The following is a 20438-nucleotide window of genomic DNA, read 5'->3' on the forward strand; positions in this document are numbered from 1 at the left end:
TACTAAGAAGTTGTAGTTCTGTTCATATTAATATTATCACCTGGCATTTAAATGAATGTTTTTGAGCTGAAATGTAATGTAAGGTGATTAGGATACTTATTTGGAGAAGGGGAAATTACTCATCCTGAAGCCTGGTTTGATGGCTACTGCTATGAGCTAGTCACTGAATTGCCACATTTAGCATGACATTTCTTGAAGTAAGAATTATCATTCATCATTTTTTTGGATATGAAAATACTCTTAAGGGGTCTTGCTTTCTGTTAAGTAGTAAGGTTCCAATTTGAATCTGGTGGTTTCTCCAGCTGCCCAGCTGTGGGCCCTCAGTGCTGGTTATCATCTCTCTGTTGTCTGTTGTTTTGTGGTTAGAAGGCAAGATAGTCCCTAAGAATAAGAATAGAATATTGTAAATTTTTTGGCCTTCAGAGGATTCTTAACAATATTTGAAGATGCTTTTTTCCATCTTTATGTTATTTCACTGGCATATTGCCATTTTTTATGTGTATGTGACTAGCATTAGGGACAGCAGTGTAAGTCAGAGTAAATTTTAAGGATAGAGGAGTAAATTTACTCAGAGTAAATTTTAAGGATAGAGGAGGGTTAATAATTATATCCAAAGACTTTAGACAGGTGAAGAAGGATCTTTTATGAGATACTTAGCAACACTGGTGCTGTACCAAAGATATAAGTGGCAAAGTCAGGCAATTAGAGTTAGGCGATTCATTTACTATTATTTAAACCAATATTCATTGAGTCTTGTCTGTGCAGCACTTGTTCATAAGATAGACAAGATTTCAATTTTAGATGCTTATGTTAAGAAAAATAAAGAGTTAAACAGAGAGTACAGCATAGTAGCTAAGAGTATGGCTCGAGCTAGAATGCTCAGATTTGAACCCCAGCTCTGCTGTACACTACCTGTGTGACTTTTTATGTCTCAGTTTCTTCATTTGTATATAAAAATAATGCCTTCTATGTTGTGAGGGTGAACTAAGTTAACAAACAGTGCCTGTACATAGAAAGCATATACAAGTATTATGGGGACGCCTGGGTGGCTCAGTGGTTAAAGCCTCTGCCTTCGGCTCAGGTCATGATCTTAGGGTCCTGGGATTGAGCCCTGCGCATCAGGCTCTCTGCTCGGTGGGGAGCCTGCTTCCCTCTCTCTCTCTGCCTGCCTCTCTGCCTACTTGTGATCTCTCTATCAAATAAATGGATAGAACCTTAAAAAAAAAAATAGAAAGCATATATAAGTATTAGCTATAATAATGAAAATAACGTGTGATTACCTAGGATGATCCAAATGTTGAGAGAATAAACCAAGTGATACACTGTTGAGGGACAGTGTGACTGTATGTGCAGCCTGACTGCTGTTAGATATGGTGGTTGGGGAAGATCTTTCTGATGAGGTAACACTTGATCCAACCTGAAAGATGGGAAGGAGCCAGCTGTGAACCAGCCGTGTGAAGAACTGGGGACAGAGAGACCAGTACTACATAATCTGAAGTGGGAGAGAGTTTGCCATGTTTGAGGAACATAAAGGAGGCCAGTGTTAATGGAGCGTAGCAAACAGAGGGTCTAGTGGCAGGCGGTGGTGAGATTGGAAAGAAACATAGGGGTGAGAACAACGACTTGACAGGTCATGGTAGAATTTGAATTTTATTTAAAGCACAGCAGGAGGCCACTAAAGGATTAAAACAAAGAAGTGACATAAAATGATTTACAAAAAGATCATTTTGGCGGCTTTGTGCAAATGCGTTAAATGAAAGCCAAGATTAAGGTGCTGTTAAGATGCTGTTGCTGGAACCGAAGTGGTGACTTAGACAAGCATGGTCAGAGTGGAAATGGAAAGAAATGAGAGCTTCGAGATACATTTTTGACAGAATCAACAGAACTTAGTCAAGGATGATACATGGGGACTTGACAGCAGTTATTTCAAGACAGAGGTGTGCTGGAAGCCTGTCTGGGCATACTGAAAAGGAGAAAATGGATAGAGAAATGGAAACAGCATTGTGCACATTTGTTCAAAAAGCTTTGCTATGGAGGGTAGGAGCTAAGATGGTGGTAGGTGGACCCTAGGCTTGTCTTATCCCTTGAATACAGCTAGATACATCAGATCATTCTGAATATCCAAGAAATCAACGTGAGGACTGATAGAACAAACTGAGCAACCAGACGGAGAGAAGAGGCAGCATTAAGGACAGTAGGAAGCAAGGAGATGTGGTTTGGGGGAGAAACACCATGGGTACTGCAGAGGGGAGCCGTGGTTGTGAAGAGAGGCAAGAGAACGGAGTGCACAGGGATACATACAGGGGAATACTTTCCCAAAGCCATTGGCTGGAAAAACGAGAGGGGCTGATTTTCATGAGTTTTTGCAACCAGCGGGGCTCAAAGACTGGAGTTTTGAGGTCTACAGTCTTGGCTAGGATAGACACCTGAGAACAGTGCCCTGTTCTTGGACAGCAGGCAGGCAAGCAGCCCCAGGGCCAATGGTGCGATCTGAGGATCTCCTAAGGCATATGGAGAGACACTTGTTAGCTCTTGGAGTGCATCTCTGAGACGTGGCGTTACCTCTATGGGAAGAAAAAGAGCCAGCCGCTGCCATTTCCCTCCCCTACTCCTCAGCATAAACCAACTTCAGTAAATAGCACAGTGCCAGCGCTTGCTGTGTAACCCACTTACACCAAGTCCCATCCCCCTGTGCTCTGCTGGTACTGCGTTTCTCAGGCAAGTGCACCTAAGAACCAGTGCAACAGGTCCCTTCCTCAGAAGATCAGCAGAGATACTCTCACGTACCATATCTCCTGACCATAGAGTTCTGCAAACGTTCAGTTCTAGTAACAGGTAGCATCAGGTCTCATTTAACAAATGGATCAGAGCACACCTAGTTGAAACTCGCTATACCCCGACCAAGGTCCAAACACTTCAGGCAAGGATTGATGGATAGAGCAGCCAACACACACACACAGCAGCAGAGTGCATGCGGCACACTAGAGACACTCCTTGAAGTGCCACTGTATGACCTCTTCTTAAAGCCACTACTCTCTGGAGCAGGAAATATAACAGGCTTTTCTAACACACACAAGACAGAGACCTAGACAAAATGCAGAGATGGAGGAATTCCTCCCAAAAGAAAGAACGAGAAAAGGTCACAGCCAGAGATCTAATCAAAACAGATACAGGGGCACCCTCGTGGCTCAGTGGGTTAAGCCTCTGCTGTTCAGCTCAGGTCATGATCTCAAGGTCCTGTCTGCTCAGCAGGGAGCCTGCCCCCCCCCCCCCCCCGCCTGCCTTTCTGTGTGATCTCTCTCTCTGTGTTAAATAAAATCTTTAAAACAAACAAACAAATAAAAACAGATATAAATAATATGCCTGATGGAGAATTTAAAACCACAATCGTAAGGATTTGCTGGGCTTGAGAAAAGCGTGGAAAACATCAGGGATGGGGCACGTGGGTGGGTCAGGTCATGATCTTAGGGTCTTGGGATCGAACCCCGCATCTGGCTCCTTGCTTGGCGGGAAGTCTGCTTTTCCCTCTCCCTCTCTCGCTGCCTTTCCCTCTCTCTCTCTCTCTGTTTTTCTCTGTCAAATAAATAAATAATTTTAAAAAAAAATCAGGGAGACCCTGACTGCAGATGTAAAAGTTAAAAAAACAATCAGGCAGAAATGAAAAATGTAGTAACTGAGATTCAAAACCAGGTGGATGGAATGACCACTAGGACAGAAGAAGCAGAAGGATGAGTAAGTGATACAGAAGTTAGGGGCGCCTGGGTGGCTCATTGGGTTAAAGCCTCTGCTTTCGGCTCAGGTCATGATCCTAGGGTCCTGGGATCGAGCCCCGCATCAGGCTCTCTGCTCAGCGGGGAGCCTGCTTCCTCCTCTCTCTCTGCCTGCTTCTCTGCCTACTTGTGATCTCTCTCTCTATCAAATAAATAAATAAAATCTTTAAAAAAAAAGTGATACAGAAGTTAGAATTATGGAAAATAATGAAGCTGAACAAAAGAATGATGGATCATAAGTGTGGACTTAGGGAACTCAGTGCCTCAATCAAACATAGTAACATTCATATCATAGGAGTCCCTGAAGAAGAAGAAGGGAGAAAAGGGCAGAAGTTTTGAGGAAATAATAGCTAAAAACTTCTGTAGTCAGGGGAACAAAACAGACATCCATATCCAGGAGACACAGAGAACTCCCATGAAAATCAATAAAAGCCAGCCAATTCCAAGACATACTGTAGTTAAATTTGCAAAATATAGTGATTAAAAAAAAAAAAGTCCTAAAAGCAACAAGACAATAGAAGTCCCTAACTTACAAGAAAAGACCCCTAAGGTTAGCTGAAGATTTCTCCACAGAAATTTGGCAGGCCAGAAGGCAGTGGCATGATATATTCCACATTCTGGGGGTGCCTGGGTGGCTCAGTGGGTTAAAGCCTCTGCCTTCGGCTCAGGTCATGATCCCAGTGTTCTGGAATCGAGACCTGCATCGGGCTCCCTGCTCAGCGGGGAGCCTGTTTCCTCCTTACTCTCTGCCTGCCTCTCTGCCTACTTGTGATCTCTGTCTGTCAAATAAATAAAGTATTTTTTTTTAAACCCTCAAAGAAGTAGGGGTAGAGGAAACATACCTCAACATCAAAAAGTCCATACGTGGGACGCCTGGGTGGCTCAGTTGGTTGGACGACTGCCTTCGGCTCAGGTCATGATCCTGGAGTCCCGGAATCGAGTCCCGCATCGGGCTCCTGGCTCCGCAGGGAGTCCGCTTCTCTCTCTGACCTTCTCCTCGCTCATGCTCTCTCTCACTGTCTCTCTCTCAAATAAATAAATAAAATCTTTAAAAAAAAAAAAAAGGCCATACGTGAAAAATCCACAGCTCATATCATCTCTGGTGGGGAACAACTGAGAGCTTTTCCTCTACAGTCAGGAACAAGACACGATGTCCATTCTCACCATTGGAAGTCCTAGCCTCAGTGATCAGACAACAAAGAGAAAAAGAAATAAAAACAATTCCCGCATTGGCAGGGAAGAAGTAAAACTGCCACTATTTACAGATGTTACGATTCTCTATCTAAAAAACCCAAAAAACTCCACCAGAATTCTTCTAGAACTGATACATGATTTCAGTAACATCACAGCATACAATATCAACATACAGAAATCTGTTGCATTTCTATACACCAATAATAATGCAGCAGAAAGAGAAATCAAGGAATCAATTCCATTTACAGTTATACCAAAAACTGTAAGATATGTAGGAATAAACCTAACTATAGAAGTAAAAGATCCGTTCTTTGAAAACTGTAAAACACCGATGAATGAAATTGAAGGTGACACAAAGAAATGGAAAAAGATTCCTACCTCAGGTTTGTGGCTCTGAATTTAGAGTATAATCAGTCAGCTAAGTGTACTTTTTTTTTCTTTAAATAGGCTCCATGCAGGGATGAGGCAAGGCTTGAACTCCCAACTCTGAGATAAACCCAGAGCTGACATCGAAAGTCAGATGCTTAATTGACTCAGCTATGGGGGCACCCCTGTGTGTGCACTTTTTTGTCCCCAGCGGCATTAAGCTGTTCTGATGTTGGCATTGAGAAGACAGACACTTTAGAGTTTGGCCAGAGAATAAGTTTAACCACTATCCACAGTGTAAGCGGGGTGAGGAAGAAGAGAAGATGATAGGAAAATGATGATGAGAGCAGTCGAGGCAGTGGAGTGGGGGTCTTGGTGAGGTTGAAGAAGTTTTGCAGTAGGAGGGAACGGTCTAGAATAAGTGAGTTGAGAGGATCAATGATTGTGTGTTTTCTGACCGCCATCTCTGTCACCAGATAGTCTTTCCCACACCAACACTCAGTTCTCTGCCACCACCTGGGTGTCGCACTTGAATTTTGTTCTGACACTAACGCTCCAGAATTAACATCGGGCTCCACAGGATTAAGGACTCAGTCCCACAAGACTGCCCCTCTGTTTTGTGTTTGCTTTAGATTTTATTTATTAGAGAGAGACAGTGAGAGAGGGAACACGAAACACAAGCTGGGGGAGTGGGAGAGGGAGAAGCAGGCTTCCCACTAAGCGGGGAGCCAGAGGCAGGGCTTGATCCCAGGACCCTGGGGTCATGACCTGAACCACAGGCAGACGCTTAATGAGCAAGCCACCCAGGCACCCCAGACTGCCCCAACTTCTGATGCCTGTTGCAAGTCCTGGGGACCACCCATACTTCTGACCCACTGGCTGTAAGTCAGCAGTTCCCAAGATCCCTGCTTCAAGTGTGCGAATTCACTAGAACGACACACACAACTCAGGAAAGCACTGTGTGTACCATTACCAGTTTATTGTAAAGGATACCACACAGGAGTGGTCAGTAGAAGAGATGCACAGGACAAGGGTTGTAGGGGAGATGGGAGCAGAGCTTCCATGCCTTCTCGGGGAGTACCACCCTCCTAGCACGCTGATGTGTTCACCAATCCAGAAGCTCCAAATCTTATTTATTTATTTATTTTTAAAGATTTTATTTATTTGACAGAGAGAAATCACAAGTAAGCAGAGAAGCAGGCAGAGAGAGAGGAGGAAGCAGGCTCCCCGCTGAGCAGTAAGCCCGATGTGGGGCTCAAACCCAGGACCTGGGATCATGACCTGAGCCGAAGGCAGCGGCTTAACCCACTGAGCCACCCAGGCGCCCCCAAATCTTATTTTTAAAAGAGTTTTTTTGGGGGCACCTGGGTGGCTCAGTGGGTTAAAGCCTCTGCCTTCGGCTCAGGTCATGATCCCAGGGTCCTGGGATCGAGCCCGACATCGGGCTCTCTGCTCGCAGGGAGCCTGCTTCCTCCTCTCTCTCTCTCTCTCTCTCTCTCTGCCTGCCTCTCTGCCTACTTGTGATCTCTGTCTGTCAAATAAATAAATAAATATTTAAAAAAAATAAAATAAAAGAGTTTTTTTGGAGGTTTCTGTAAGAAGAGTGGTTTTGTGTACACACACACACACACACACACATATTTAAAGATTTTATTTATTTGACAGCGAGAGATCACAAGTAGGCAGAGAGGCAGGCACAGAGAGAGAAGAGGAAGCAGGCTCCCTGCTAAGCAGAGACCCAGATGCGGCGCTGGATCCCAGGACCCTGAGATCATGACCTGAGCTGAAGGCAGAGGCCTAACCCACTAAGCCACCCAGTCACCCCAGAAGAGTGGTTATTTAAATCCTTGGCCATGAGTTGTTAAACTCAGTCTCCAGTCTCCCTGCCCTCCTTGCAGAGACAGATGACTTAGCAAATGTGACCAAAATGTAATCATTTGGGGAGAAACTGTTTTAAAGTCTACACCCTAATAATCAGTTTGATTCGTCTCATAGCTACTCCTAGATGTTTCCTGTTTATTTGAAGCAAAGTACTTTCACATCACTATCCCATTTTATCCTCACAACCTTCCTTTGAGCAGGGGCTGATACTGTATCTTTAAACTAAAGGTGAGACTAAAGACCAGCAGAGATTAAGTGACTCTAGTCTTTTAATTTATATTTGACGACAACCCTACATTTTTTACTCTTTCTGCTGTTCTTCCCTTTAAACCATATTGCTTTATGATGGCCTGTTGTGCCTTCTTCGTGAGGTAGGCAAAAAGACTTAATGGATTTCAGCTGAGTCCTGGTAGGAAATTCCTTTGGGTGGCTAAAGCCCAACCCAAGGCAGGTGATACTGCAGGTTTCCTTCTCTCGAGGGCCTGTGGCAGATCTGCCTTGGTGGTAAAGGGAGGTCATGGTTTCTGTTGTTTATAAAGGCGGGGTATCTAATAGGGGTACTGCTACCTCTGTTCTAGAGCTCCGGGCGAGGATAAACACAATCGTAGCCAACTCGTTTTTCATAATGAAGGAAAGGAGTTGGGATGAACTGCATACAACGAGACTCCTTTTAAAAGTCTGCCTTGGGGGAAGATGAATCAATTTGACCAAATTTTTTCTAGAAGTGGGCCAGTGTAAAAGGTATTTTAATAACTAAATTCTGAATCTCCTTAGAATTAAGGTTCAGGATTATCTGTTTGGGTCTGAAGTTAAACCTGATTGGTTGTGGTTGGGAAGAGGAAGGAATTAAGTGAAAATAAAAGCAACCCCTTCGTGAGAGGATTTGAAGATCTTTCCTTGTGTGAAGGATTTGAAGATCTTTCCCTGCACATACGTCATTCCCAGTGTCTGACACAGGTCAGTTAGAACCTCGGCCACTACAAGAAAGCTCTAAATGATGGAGACAACACAAGGAAGGAGTGATTCTGAAGATGAGATCATTGCACTTGAATTACTGAAGCTATCTTGGGGTGAAAAAAATTAACTTGCCTAATTTGCCCGAAACAATTGTTTTTGTACCTGCTGACTTTGTACAAAAGGAGATCTTCATGATCAGATGAATCTAGAAACCAAATGAGATCCATTTCAAGGTTCAGAAAGGGTTTTTCAGAGGTGACTAAGAGAGGAGGCAGCCAGACTTGGGGAAGTATAAACTGTACTTAGCATTATCCATATGTCAGTATTTTCCAATTTAAAAGTAAAGAACATGAAAAGATGAAGTCCAGCTTCGGTAAAACTCTTAAAAGAGAAGTACTTAACAACGAATATTTGCTGTAGTTGAAAAGAACCAGTACAGATCAAATGGGAGCACTCTGTGAATTATAATTAAAAACTGAGAAGAGCTGCTGTCTTAAGGTGAGTTCAGGTGCAGGGGTAAGGCGGTGACCCCTTCAGAGGGCTTTTGGAGAACCCTTAGGAACTTGCACTTTAGGATCGTAGTGTTGATCTCCTGGAGGAACCAGCGGTCTGCTCTCACATGTGATATTTATGCATCTCTTCCAGGCACGGGACCAGAAGGCAGAATCATCAAGAAGGACATCGACTCTTTTGTGCCTACTAAAGCTGCTCCTGTGAGTTAGACTTGGCTTTTTTGTTTTGTTTTGCTTTTGGTAGTTTGTTCCTACAAAATGTGCTGTCTAACCTCTTTGACCCTTTCGTACATTACTTAGGATTGGAATAGCTTAACCAGAATTGTGTTTTCTTTCGTCTAATTTCACTGGCTAGCAATTTTTAGATAGGAATGTGCTGTCACACAGCATACAAAAGGAAAGATGATATGCTACATGGACATGCATTCAGTTTTTTTTTTCAGTAGTGGTACTAAATTTTTCCTAACAGATCCTCTCCTCTTCCTTCAGGTCCTACTTTTAAGTGCATGCTTACAAGTTGGTTGACTAGAGTTTGACTTTTATGTAGTTAATTATTCCACACAGGGAGTAAATGCATATAGCCAGCCAACTTTTTTTTGGTTGGTTAAAGTGTTAAGATAAAGGAAAGAAAATGATTTACTTAGGTGTTTGCTTTATTTATTTATTTTTAAAAAGACTTTATTTATTTATTTGAGAGAGAGGGAGGGAGAGAGAGAAAGCCTGAGTGGGGAGAAGAGGGAGAATAGGCACCCTGCGGCTCTCTGTGAGTAGGGAGTCCATTGCAGGGCTCGATCCCAGGACCCTGGGATCATGACCTGAGCCAAAGGCAGAGGCTAAACAGACTGAGCCACCCAGGCACCCCTAGATGTTTGTTTTAAAATTAAAGATTTGGGGTATCTGGGTGGCTCAATTGGTTGAGCGTCTGCCTTTGGCTCAGATCATGATCCCAGAGTCCTGGGATCAAGCCCTGAGTCAGGCTTCTTGCTCAGCAGGGAGACTGCCTCTCCCTCTCCCTCTCCCCCTGCTTATGCCTGCTTTCTCTCTTTCTCTGTCAAATAAATAAATAAAATCTTTAAAATAAATAAGTAAATGAGAGATTCTTCATTGTTTTTTCTTAATACTGTTCATAGAAGTAAATTATTATCTTGTTTTATGTTTATCTCTAATCCTTTCAATTTAAGAATGCTTTGATTGCTTTTCTTGAAGGTAATTTTGCAAATACAAAATTATTTTGACGAACTAATCATTGAACAAAGAAAAATGATACTTAAAACTTCATCACAATTCTAAGTATAAAAATTGAAAGCAGACTTCTTATATAAGCACAGTACAAATCTGAGTCCCTTTTGTTCCCTTGGGATAGAAATAACTATTTTCTATAATCCTTCTATTAAAAAATTTTTTTAAGATTTATTTACTTATTTGTCAGAGAGAGAGGGAGAGCGAGCATGTGCACAAGCGGGGGAGAGGCAGGCAGAGGGAGAAGCAGGCTCTCCTTGAGCAGGGAGCTCTGTCCTAGGAGCCCGGGATCATGACCTGAGCCAAAGGCAAATGCCCAGCTCACTGAGCCACCCAGGCATCCCTATTTTCTATACGCCTTTTAACATTTACTTTGCCATCTGTAAGAGTCACTAGCTTGCATCTGTTGCATATGCCAGGATTGAGCCACAGGTACTGAGAGCTTTTGTACTTCCCCTATAGGCTCCAGCAGCTGCTGTGCCTGCCACGGCTCCAGGAGTGGCACCCGTTCCTACAGGTGTCTTCACAGACGTCCCCATCAGCAACATTCGTCGTGTAAGAGTGTTACCCTGAATCTGCAACCAGAGCTGTGGGGGGCATCTTTACTCTGATTGTTCAATTGCATCTACAGTTTGAAGCGCTAGCAGAGACTTTTTTTAGTTGGGAATCTTAGATGCTTAGTTTAAGATGTTTGGTTTGGCTGATTACATACTTGGGATAAACAAACATTGCTCTGATTGGATACTCCTAGAAGGAGCCCGGGTTCTGGTACATGTGCCAGTTCCATATTCCAGTTCTTGTAATGCTTGAGGTGACCATTACCAGGGAGAAAGGTAAAGGGGCAGAGTGAGCCCTGCATTAGGTAAAGCTTCACCTGAGCTAAGTTAAATGATGTTTTGATCTCTTTGTTTTCAGGTTATTGCACAGCGGTTAATGCAGTCTAAGCAAACCATACCTCATTATTACCTTTCCATTGATGTAAATATGGGAGAAGTTTTGTTGGTACGGAAAGAACTTAATAAGGTAAAAGGTCTGAAAATTCCGACTCTGTAAACTCTAAAGTTCTTGTTTTTAACCCCACTAAACATTTAAATTTCTACCTATGTTTTTTGTTACAGTATGCCAATTGATGTTGGAAAATGGTGTCCTCTTATTTTACTTTTTTTAAAGAGAGGGAGAGAGGGGTGGGCCAATGGTACGCAGTGTTATACAGGTTATCTGTAACCTCTCGGGTTGCCTACTTTTCCACTTGCTCACTCTTGCTCACAACAGTGGTTGTCTTTTGTTCCTCGACATTTCACCTATATATTCTACTTTAGTCCCTTTGCACTTACTGTTCCCTCTGCATGAAATACTTGTCGCTGGCATCCACCTGGCTTCTTCCTTTACTGCCTCAAGGATTTGACTTAATATCACCTTCTCTGGATTCCTTAGTTACCTTATTCGAAAATTAAGGGAAGAGGAGTGGAGTGAGTGGTCAGTTTTCCCTTTAGTTCTTTTCCTGTTTTTCTTTTTATCATTTAACATTATCTTACATACCATATGTTTTCTTTATTTATTATCCACTCCTTTAGAATATAAGGTCCCTAAGAGTGGAATTTTTACCCATTTTTTTCTCTGCACAATATCCAGGGCTTTTAGAATGCTATACCTAGAGCAGAATACTCAAATATTAGCTGCATGAGTCAAGCAGTAAAGGATTAACAGAGTAACTGCCTATAAGGGTTAGAGATGATAGCATGCATTTATTGGCAAAATGTTACAGATGTTTTTTAATACATTTATTTGAAAATTAGACATGAAAAATATGTCCCGTGTATTATTTTATTCATTTAAAGTTTTATCTAGATATATTTTACATATTGTACCATGTGCCCATTTAGTTTATGATTCAGTGGCTTTTATAAAGATTTTATTTATTTATTTGACAGAGAGAGATCACAAGCAGGCAGAGAGGCAGTCAGAGAGAGAGGAGGAAGCAGGCTCCCTGCTGAGCAGAGAGCCTGATGCGGGGCTCGATCCCAGGACCCTGAGATCATGACCTGAGCTGAAGGCAGCGGCTTAACCCACTGAGCCACCCAGGCGCCCCGATTCAGTGGCTTTTAATATATTCAGAGTTTTGTGACCATCACCACAACAAATTTTGGAACATTTTCATCATCCCAAAATGAAAGTATTCTCCCATTAGCCATAGTCCCCACCCCAATCCTCCCTTCCACCCTAACCCTGGATAACACTTACCTACTTTCTGTCTTAGATTTGCCTATTTGGATATTTCCAATGGGGATAGGGATTTCATTGACTCTGTAGATCAATTTGGAGAGTATTCCTTCTTAACATTCCTCCTCCATGAATATGGTGTGCCTTTCCATTTATTTAGGTCTTTAATTTCTCTCAATAATTTGTGCAGTTTTTCAAGTATAAGATTTTGCACTTCTTTTGTTAAATTTGTTCATAGGTATTTTGTTCTTTGTTCAGAGTTTTCAATGTTACTGTATAGAAATACCATTGATTTTTGTATATTGATCTTGTATCCTACAACCTTATATTTTCTTTAGTGTGTTCCTTAAGATTTTCTGTATACAAAATCATGTCATCTCCAAATAGAGATAATTTTGCTTTTTCTTTTCCAATTTGGATGTCTTTTATTTCCTTTTCTTGCCCAAATTCTCTGGCTAGCACATCTAGCAAAATGTTGACTAGAAGTGGCAAAGTGGACATCCTTGTCTTTTTCTTGATCTAAGAGGAAGTGAGTCTTTCACCACTGAAGTATGGTTTTGGAACTTTTGTAAATCTGTTTTATCATCAGGTTCAGGAAGTTCCTTTCTATTCCTACTTTTTATGACATGGTGGTTGAGTTTTGTAAAATGCTTTATCTTTTCTTAATTTCTTTTCTTTTCTTTTAAGATTTCATTTACTTATTTGACAGAGATCACAAGTAGGCAGAGAGGCAGGCGGTGGGGTGGGTGGGGAAGCAGGCTCCCCGCTGAGCAGAGAGCCTGATGTGGGGCTCAGTCCCAGGACCCTGGGATCATGACCTGAGCCGAAGGCAGAGGCCTCAACCCACTGAGCCACCCAGGCACCCCTGTAAAATGCTTTTTCTTTGTCTATTGAGATGGTCATGTGATTTTTGTCCTTTTTCTATTAGAACATTATTACATGAATTGATTTTCAGATGTTAAACCAACCTTGCTTCCGTTTGGTCATGGTGAATAATCCTTTTCATATATTGCTAGATTTGGTTTGCTAGAATTTTTTTGAGCATTTTTGCATCTATATTCTTAAGAGTTGTTTGTCTCTAGTTTTGTTTTTTCTCGGTTGTTTTGTTTTTTGTGTTTTTATTGTGTTATCTTGGTCTGGTTTTAAAATTGGGTTAATACTGACCTCATAGGGTGAGTTGGGAAGTGTTCCCTCTTCTATTTTTCAGAAGATTTTTTGAAGAATTGATATTCTTCAAATGTTCAGCAGAATTCACCATTCGGGGAAGCCATCTGGGTCTAGGCTGTTCTGTGTGGTTAGTTTTTAAATTACCATTCATTCTCTTTATAGATCAGTTCAGGGGTTCTGTTCCTTTTTGATTCAGTTTTGGTAGTTTGTGTCTTTCTAGGAATCTTCCATTTCATCTAAATTATCTAATTTTGGTGGGATATAGTTTTTCATAGCATTACCTACAAACCTCTTTGTTTTGGTAGGGTACATGGTAATGTCGTACTTCATTTCTGATTTTAGGAATTTGAGTATTTTTTCTTTGTCAGTCTAGCTAAATGTTTATCATTTTGTTGATCCTTTCAAGAACCAGCTTTTGGTTTTGTTGAAATAAGTGAAAATGACTTACATATAACATACCATAACTTAAGGTATTCAGCTAAAGGAGGGCTTGTTAGTAGGAAGCTTATAGCTGAAAAGGTGTACATTAAAAAAGATGAAAGAACCAACTTTTAGTTTCATTTCATCCTTTACACCTCAGGACATTTGTTTTCTTCTCCCAACATCCCCTGCCAGATGATAAGTTTCAGTCTTTGGGAAGAGAGTTTAAGAAAGTACAATGGTTTCTTGTCTTTGCAGATGTTAGAAGGGAAAAGCAAAATTTCTGTCAATGACTTCATCATAAAAGCTTCAGCTTTGGCATGTTTAAAAGTTCCAGAAGCAAATTCTTCTTGGCTGGACACAGTTATAAGACAGTAAGTAAGATACTGCTGGGGACAGTATATATCCATCAGCAGTTTTCTTGTGCTATCTCATGTCTAACTAGGAGTATAGGGGATAAGGAGAAATGGAATACAGGGGGGAAGAGGACTTCAGTAGTTTGAAAACAAGGTAAAACTATGAGATAACGCTAAATTTAGTTAGTGAAAACTACAAATTCTTTGAATTTAGAAGAGGGAGATAAGTTTACAGATGTGAATAATTAAGTTGATAACAACTGTTACAAAGCAGGGTTGAAATGGTTTTTGTTCACCAGTTAGTAGAGGCAAATTGAAAACAAAACCAAGAAACATTTGTTAATATTATGGTGGCATGTGACTGGCATGGTGCTTAGTGTCTTTTCACATCTTGTCTCATTTTAATCCTTATGACCCCCTCATGAACTAGGGGCCTTCACTCCCATTTTACAGATGAAGAAACTGAGGATTCAATGAGTTAAATAACTTTCCTGAATTAATATGTTAGTGAATAGCAAAACTGTGATTGGAACTGAGATTCTGGCTCTTGCACCTAAACTGGTTCTACTGTGTAGATTTTTAATTATTATTATTATTGTCAATTTAATTTCTATTAAGATAATAGTATATACATTAGAATATTGCTTTGTGGCTTACAGTGACCTATGCAGCTTTTATTTTTTATTTTTATTTATTTATTTTTTTAAAGATCTTATTTATTTATTTGACAGAGAGAGAGATCACAAGTAGGCAGAGAGGCAGGCAGAGAGAGAGAGGAGGAAGCAGGTTCCCCGCTGAGCAGAGAGCCCGATGCGGGGCTCAATCCCAGGACCCTGAGATCATGACCTGAGCCGAAGGCAGAGGCTTAACCCACTGAGCCACCCAGGTGCCCCCCAAGCAGCTTTTAATCTGAGGTCTTACTCCTAAGAGGCAAACACAACTTTTTTTTTTTTTTTTAAGATTTTATTTCACTTTGGGACACACGGGTGGCTCAGTCAGTTGAGTGTCTGCCTTCGGCTCAGGTCATGATCCCAGGGGCCTTGCTCAGTGGGGAGGCTGAATACCGATTTATCCAAATCAGTATATTCTCCCTCTACCTGCTGCTCCCCCTACTTATGCACGTGCGCTCTCTCTCTCTGACAAGTAAAATCTTAAAAAAAAAAAAAAAAAGATTTTATTTAATTTCATTTTATTTTTAGAGAGACAGCACAAGCAGGGAGGGCAAAGCGAGAGGGAGAGAAGGAGAATCTCAAGCAGGCTCCATGCCCAGTGTGGATCCCAGTGTGGGCCTCGATCTCCCAACCTCAGATCATGACCTGACGCAAAATCAAGAGTCAGACACATAACCAACTGAGCCACCCAGGCACCCCTACCTTCATATTTCTAAATAACATTTCTTGTTGCCTTTTATGGATTTTTTATTTTCTTGGTCAACTAATTTAGTATGAAAGAAGGTTAAGATTTAGCTTTGTTGTACCGTAAACACACACACACACACACACACACACACACACACACACACACACACACACTCACACACACTCACACACTCTCTCCTACCAAATCGATGACAACACAAATTTTGGATAAATCAGTATTCAGTATTAACATTTTATGCCTATGGAAATATTATTTATGACCGAGACATATAGTATTGCTGTGACTACTGTCCAAAGTGATCTTAATGGTTGCCTAACCATAAAATTGGTGGCTTAAAATGAAAATTTATTCTTAGTTCTGAAGGCCTGAAGTCCAATAGCAAGCTATTAGTAAGGCTACACAACCTCCATAGGCTCTAGGGGAGAAGCTTCCCTTGCTTTTTCCAGTTTTGGTGGCTCCAGGCATTCACTCGCTTGTGGCTGCATGACTCCAAACTCACATGGCCTTCTTCCCTTCTGTCTCTTACAAGGTCACTTGGCACTGGATTTAGGGCCCATCCAGGTAACCCAGGATGATTTCATCTCAAGATCCTAATTAACATGCAAAGATTTTTTTTTTTTTTAATTTGATAGAGCATACACAGAAGGGGGAGTGGGAAAGGGAGAAGCAGGCTCCCCACTGAGCAGAGAGCCCAATGCAGGACTTAATCCCAGGACCCTGCAGAGAACTTTTTTTTTTTTTTTTTTTTTTTTTGACACAGAGAGAGAGATCACAAGTAGGCAGAGAGGCAGGCAGAGAGAAAGAGGAGGAAGCAGGCTCCTGTTGAGCAGAGAGCCCGATGCGGGGCTGGATCCCAGGACCCTGAGATCATGACCTGAGCCGAAGGCAGAGGCTTTAACCCACTGAGCCACCCAGGCACCCCGATATTTAACCTTTTATGAGTATCTGAAGAAAACACTTCTTTGATGAGTAGATCAAGGTTATAGGGCAAGTTCTGTGAAATACCCTTTATTCATTTATTCATATAGCCATTCAACAAATATTGACCATGTATTGTTTGCTATATTCAGTGGTGAGCAAAATAAGAAATACCATGCTTACTCTCCTAGGAGAAAGATTTTGGAGTGATAGGCTCATTAAAGGAAAGTTGTATTTGGCGGATGCCTGAGTGGCTCAGTCGTTAAGCATCTGTCTTCCACTCAGATGGTCCTGGGATCAAGCCCTGTATTGGGCTCCGTGCTGGGTGGGAGGCCTGCTTCTCCCTCTCCCGCTCCCCCTGCTTGTGTTCCCTCTCTTGCTATCTCTCTCTCTGTGTCAAATAAATAAAATAATTTTTTTTAAAAAAAGCAGTATTTGGGATGCTTGGGTGGCTCAGTTAGTTAAGTGGCTGCTTTGGGCTGGGGTCAGGATCCTAGGATCCTGGGATCGAGTTCTGCATCAGGTTCCTTGCTCAGTGGGGAGCCTACTTCTCCCTGTACCTGCTCTGCCTGCGGCTATGTGCTCCCTTGGACAAATAAATAAATATTTAAAAAAAAAAAAAAGAAGGAAAGGAGAAGAAAGCAGTATTTGCTGTGATACCTTGGCCATAGCCCTGCTGTGGTAGCTGCTAAAGGGTCACACACAATTATTCATCCAGGTCCTTGTGTTCACAAATGACAGTCCCACGGCTCCCGGTCAGCTTGGGCACACTGAGGGATTTGGTACCCGTAATATTCTAAGGCTTGTGTCCAGAAGTAGCTGGACACAATTTCTTCTCAGTTGCTGAACACTTTGGCAGGGGTCCTAACACAAACCCCAAGGAGGCTGTGGATACAATTTAAGAGTTTGGGAACTTGGATGAGGGGAAAATAATTATTCCTTTCCACTAACCTCTAACTGAAATTTGGCATTTCTTCCCATTATAAATGTAGAGAACAAATCAAAGAGTTACTATTAACAGTACTTGTACTGGTGACCAATAAAAATCACTTACTTTCATATCAGATTATAGTTATTGCAGGTATCTTTTAAAAGAGTGTTTTTGATCTTGCCAGATCTTGTTATTGAGGTAATACATATATCGTAATTTTGTTTTTTGAATAGTTTGGTAATTGAATTTCAATGTAGTTTTTTTTTTTTTTTTTTTTTTTAAGATTTTATTTATTCACCCGACAGACAGAGATCACAAGTAGGCAGAGAGGCAGGCAGAGGGAGAGGGGGAAGCAGGCTCCCTGCTGAGCAGAGAGCCTGATGCGGGGCTTGATCCCAGGACCCTGAGATCATGACCTGAGCCGAAGGCAGAGGCTTAACCCACTGAGCCACCCAGGCACCCCTCAATGTAGTTGTTTTTATATTTAGTTGTATTTGTTTTGTAATTTGTTTTGTAATTTTAATTTTAATTTTAATTAATTTTAATTTGTAAATTTTAATTTGTTTTGTAATTTTAATTAAGTAAACTAAAGTATGTAAGTAAAGTAAAATTAAAGCAATACTTTAATTTTAATTTTAATTAAGTAATTACTTTAATACTTTAATTTTAATTAAATAATTAAGTAATTGTTTTTGGTAATAAGTATTTTATTTTCTGTGTTACAAATATGTATTCTGAGGAGGGACCAAGATGCAAAGGTACTCTTGGCATAATACAGATTAGGAATCCTACTTTTTTTTTTTTTTTTTTTTTTTTAAAGATTTTATTTATTTATTTGACAGAGAGAAATCACAAGTAAGCAGAGAGACAGGCAGAGAGAGAGGAGGAAGCAGGCTCCCTGCTGAGCAGTAAGCCCGATGTGGGGCTCGAACCCAGGACCTGGGATCATGACCTGAGCCGAAGGCAGCGGCTTAACCCACTGAGCCACCCAGGCGCCCCAGGAATCCTACTTTTATGTTGAGACACCACCACCCTACGTCCTGAGCTCTCCCGTTTCTCCCACAACACAGTCCTCTCCCTCCACTCTTCCTTCCGTCTGCGCAGAGTCTGCCTGCAGACTCCGCTCCATTGAGTTCACTTCACCTCAGAATTCAAGAAGTTCTCTTTGTGTAATTCTCGATGAATGCCGGGCGAATGCTGGGCCTTCTCCACCTGCACCCGTGTGTCAGTCAAGGCGGGTGCAAGGCAGTTAGAGCACATGTGAAACCAAACTACTGACACATTTCTTGTTCATTTTTAAAAAGTCTAGGTTAAGAGGGCATAGCAAAATGTAAAAACCAGGAAAGCTATCCCTCTGGCTGTAAAGTACCCCAAACTGAGGTAAATGTCAGTATTCTTGTTTAATCTGACACATAAGCTCTTAATAAATATTGCGATGATTACTGAAATTTTCTTTTTTCTTTTGAAATAGAAACCATGTTGTGGATATCAGTGTAGCAGTCAGTACCCCTGCAGGACTCATTACACCAATCGTATTTAATGCTCATATAAAAGGACTGGAAGCCATTGCTAATGATGTTGTTTCTTTAGCAACCAAAGCACGAGAGGGTAAACTACAGCCTCATGAGTTCCAGGTAGGTATTATTTATTTCCTTTCTGAATATGAAGAATTATGTTATATTTAAGGGTGGCATAATGCTGGGCACCTGGGTGGCTCAGTGGGTTAAGGGTCTGTCTTGGACTCATGTCATGATCCTGGGGTCCTGGGATAGATCCCTCCATCGGGCTCCCTGCTCAACAGGGAGTCTGCTTGTCCTCCCTCTGCCCCTTCCCACCGCTCATGCTCTCTTTCACTCTCTGTCAAATAAATAAAGTCTTTTTATAAAGGGTGGCATAATGCTTTTATTGCATTTTCCACCTTTGATTCTGCCTTATATTCTTACTGATACATGTCCCTGAAAATACAGAAAAAATGAATACCCTCTCAAAATCTGAAAAGACATTTTCTAGCAGTTTGCAAAACTTATGACTTATGTTAATACTGTAATGGTTATATATTTTCATTAAAGTGTGTTCCATTAAGGCCTGCCTTTTTTTCCCCCTTTCAGCTTTATTGATGTATAAATAGCAAATAAGAATTGTATATATTCAGGGTATATAGTTTTGATGTTTTGCTGTATGTATACATTGTGAGATGATCATAATCAAGCTAAGTCATGTCTGTCACCTTGTACTCACTGTTTTCCTTTCCTTTCCTTTTTTTTTTTTTTTAAAGATTTTATTTATTTATTTGACAGAGAGAGAGATCACAAGTAGGCAGAGGCAGGCAGAGAGAGGGGGAAACAGGCTCCCCACTGAGCAGAGAGCCCAATGCAGGGCTTGATCCCAGGACCCCAAGATCATGACCTGAGCCGAAGGCAGGGGCTTTAACCCACTGAGCCACCCAGGCACCCCTTCCTTTCCTTTTTAAATTTTTTTTTTATGGTAGTTCAGAGGCCTTTCTTAAAGATTATCTTGGGGCACCTGGGTGGCTCAGTGGGTTAAGCCTCTGCCTTCGGCTAAGGTCATGATCCTAGGGTCCTGCGATTGAGCCCCGCATCGGGCTCTCTGCTCAGCGGGAAGCCTGCTTCCTCCTCTCTCTCTGCCTGCCTCTCTGCCTACTTGCAATCTCTGTCAAATAAATAAATAAAATCTAAAAAAAAAAAAAAAAAAAAAAAGATTATCTTAAGGTCTTTCCACAAAACATTTGTCTCTCTTTTCCTGGCTTATGTTGACAAGCAATTAACATGATTTTTAATCTCTTTTCCTCTAGGGTGGCACTTTTACAATCTCCAATTTAGGAATGTTTGGAATTAAGAACTTCTCTGCTATTATTAACCCACCTCAAGCATGTATTTTGGCAGTTGGTGCTTCAGAAGATAGGCTGGTTCCAGCAGATAATGAAAAAGGGTAAGTATCAAAATAAAGAGGGAGTTGTAAGTTCATTTTCATTATATTATACCTGTTTGGTTTTGGTGGTTGTTGTGGTTTTTGTTTTTACATCATACCTGTGTGTGAGTCTCGGTTTTATAATTATTGGCACAGCCTGTTGGAGGTTCAGGTACAGTGAGGCTTAAGTATAGAATGA

General features: G+C 41.4%; 1 protein-coding gene across 1 annotated transcript in view; it reads left to right on the top strand.

Annotated features, from left to right (window-relative positions):
* DLAT (dihydrolipoamide S-acetyltransferase) overlaps positions 1-20438 on the top strand; it is a 31836-nt gene that overhangs the window by 9004 nt on the left and 2394 nt on the right. Inside the window, exons 8-13 of the mRNA XM_047747496.1 lie at positions 8814-8881; positions 10382-10474; positions 10835-10942; positions 13985-14100; positions 18783-18945; positions 20124-20260. Coding sequence (XP_047603452.1) covers positions 8814-8881; positions 10382-10474; positions 10835-10942; positions 13985-14100; positions 18783-18945; positions 20124-20260 — 685 coding nt within the window. The remainder of the gene's footprint in view (positions 1-8813; positions 8882-10381; positions 10475-10834; positions 10943-13984; positions 14101-18782; positions 18946-20123; positions 20261-20438) is intronic.

Source organism: Lutra lutra, chromosome 10, assembly GCF_902655055.1.
Source record: "Lutra lutra chromosome 10, mLutLut1.2, whole genome shotgun sequence".
Taxonomy (NCBI): Eukaryota; Metazoa; Chordata; class Mammalia; order Carnivora; family Mustelidae; genus Lutra; species Lutra lutra.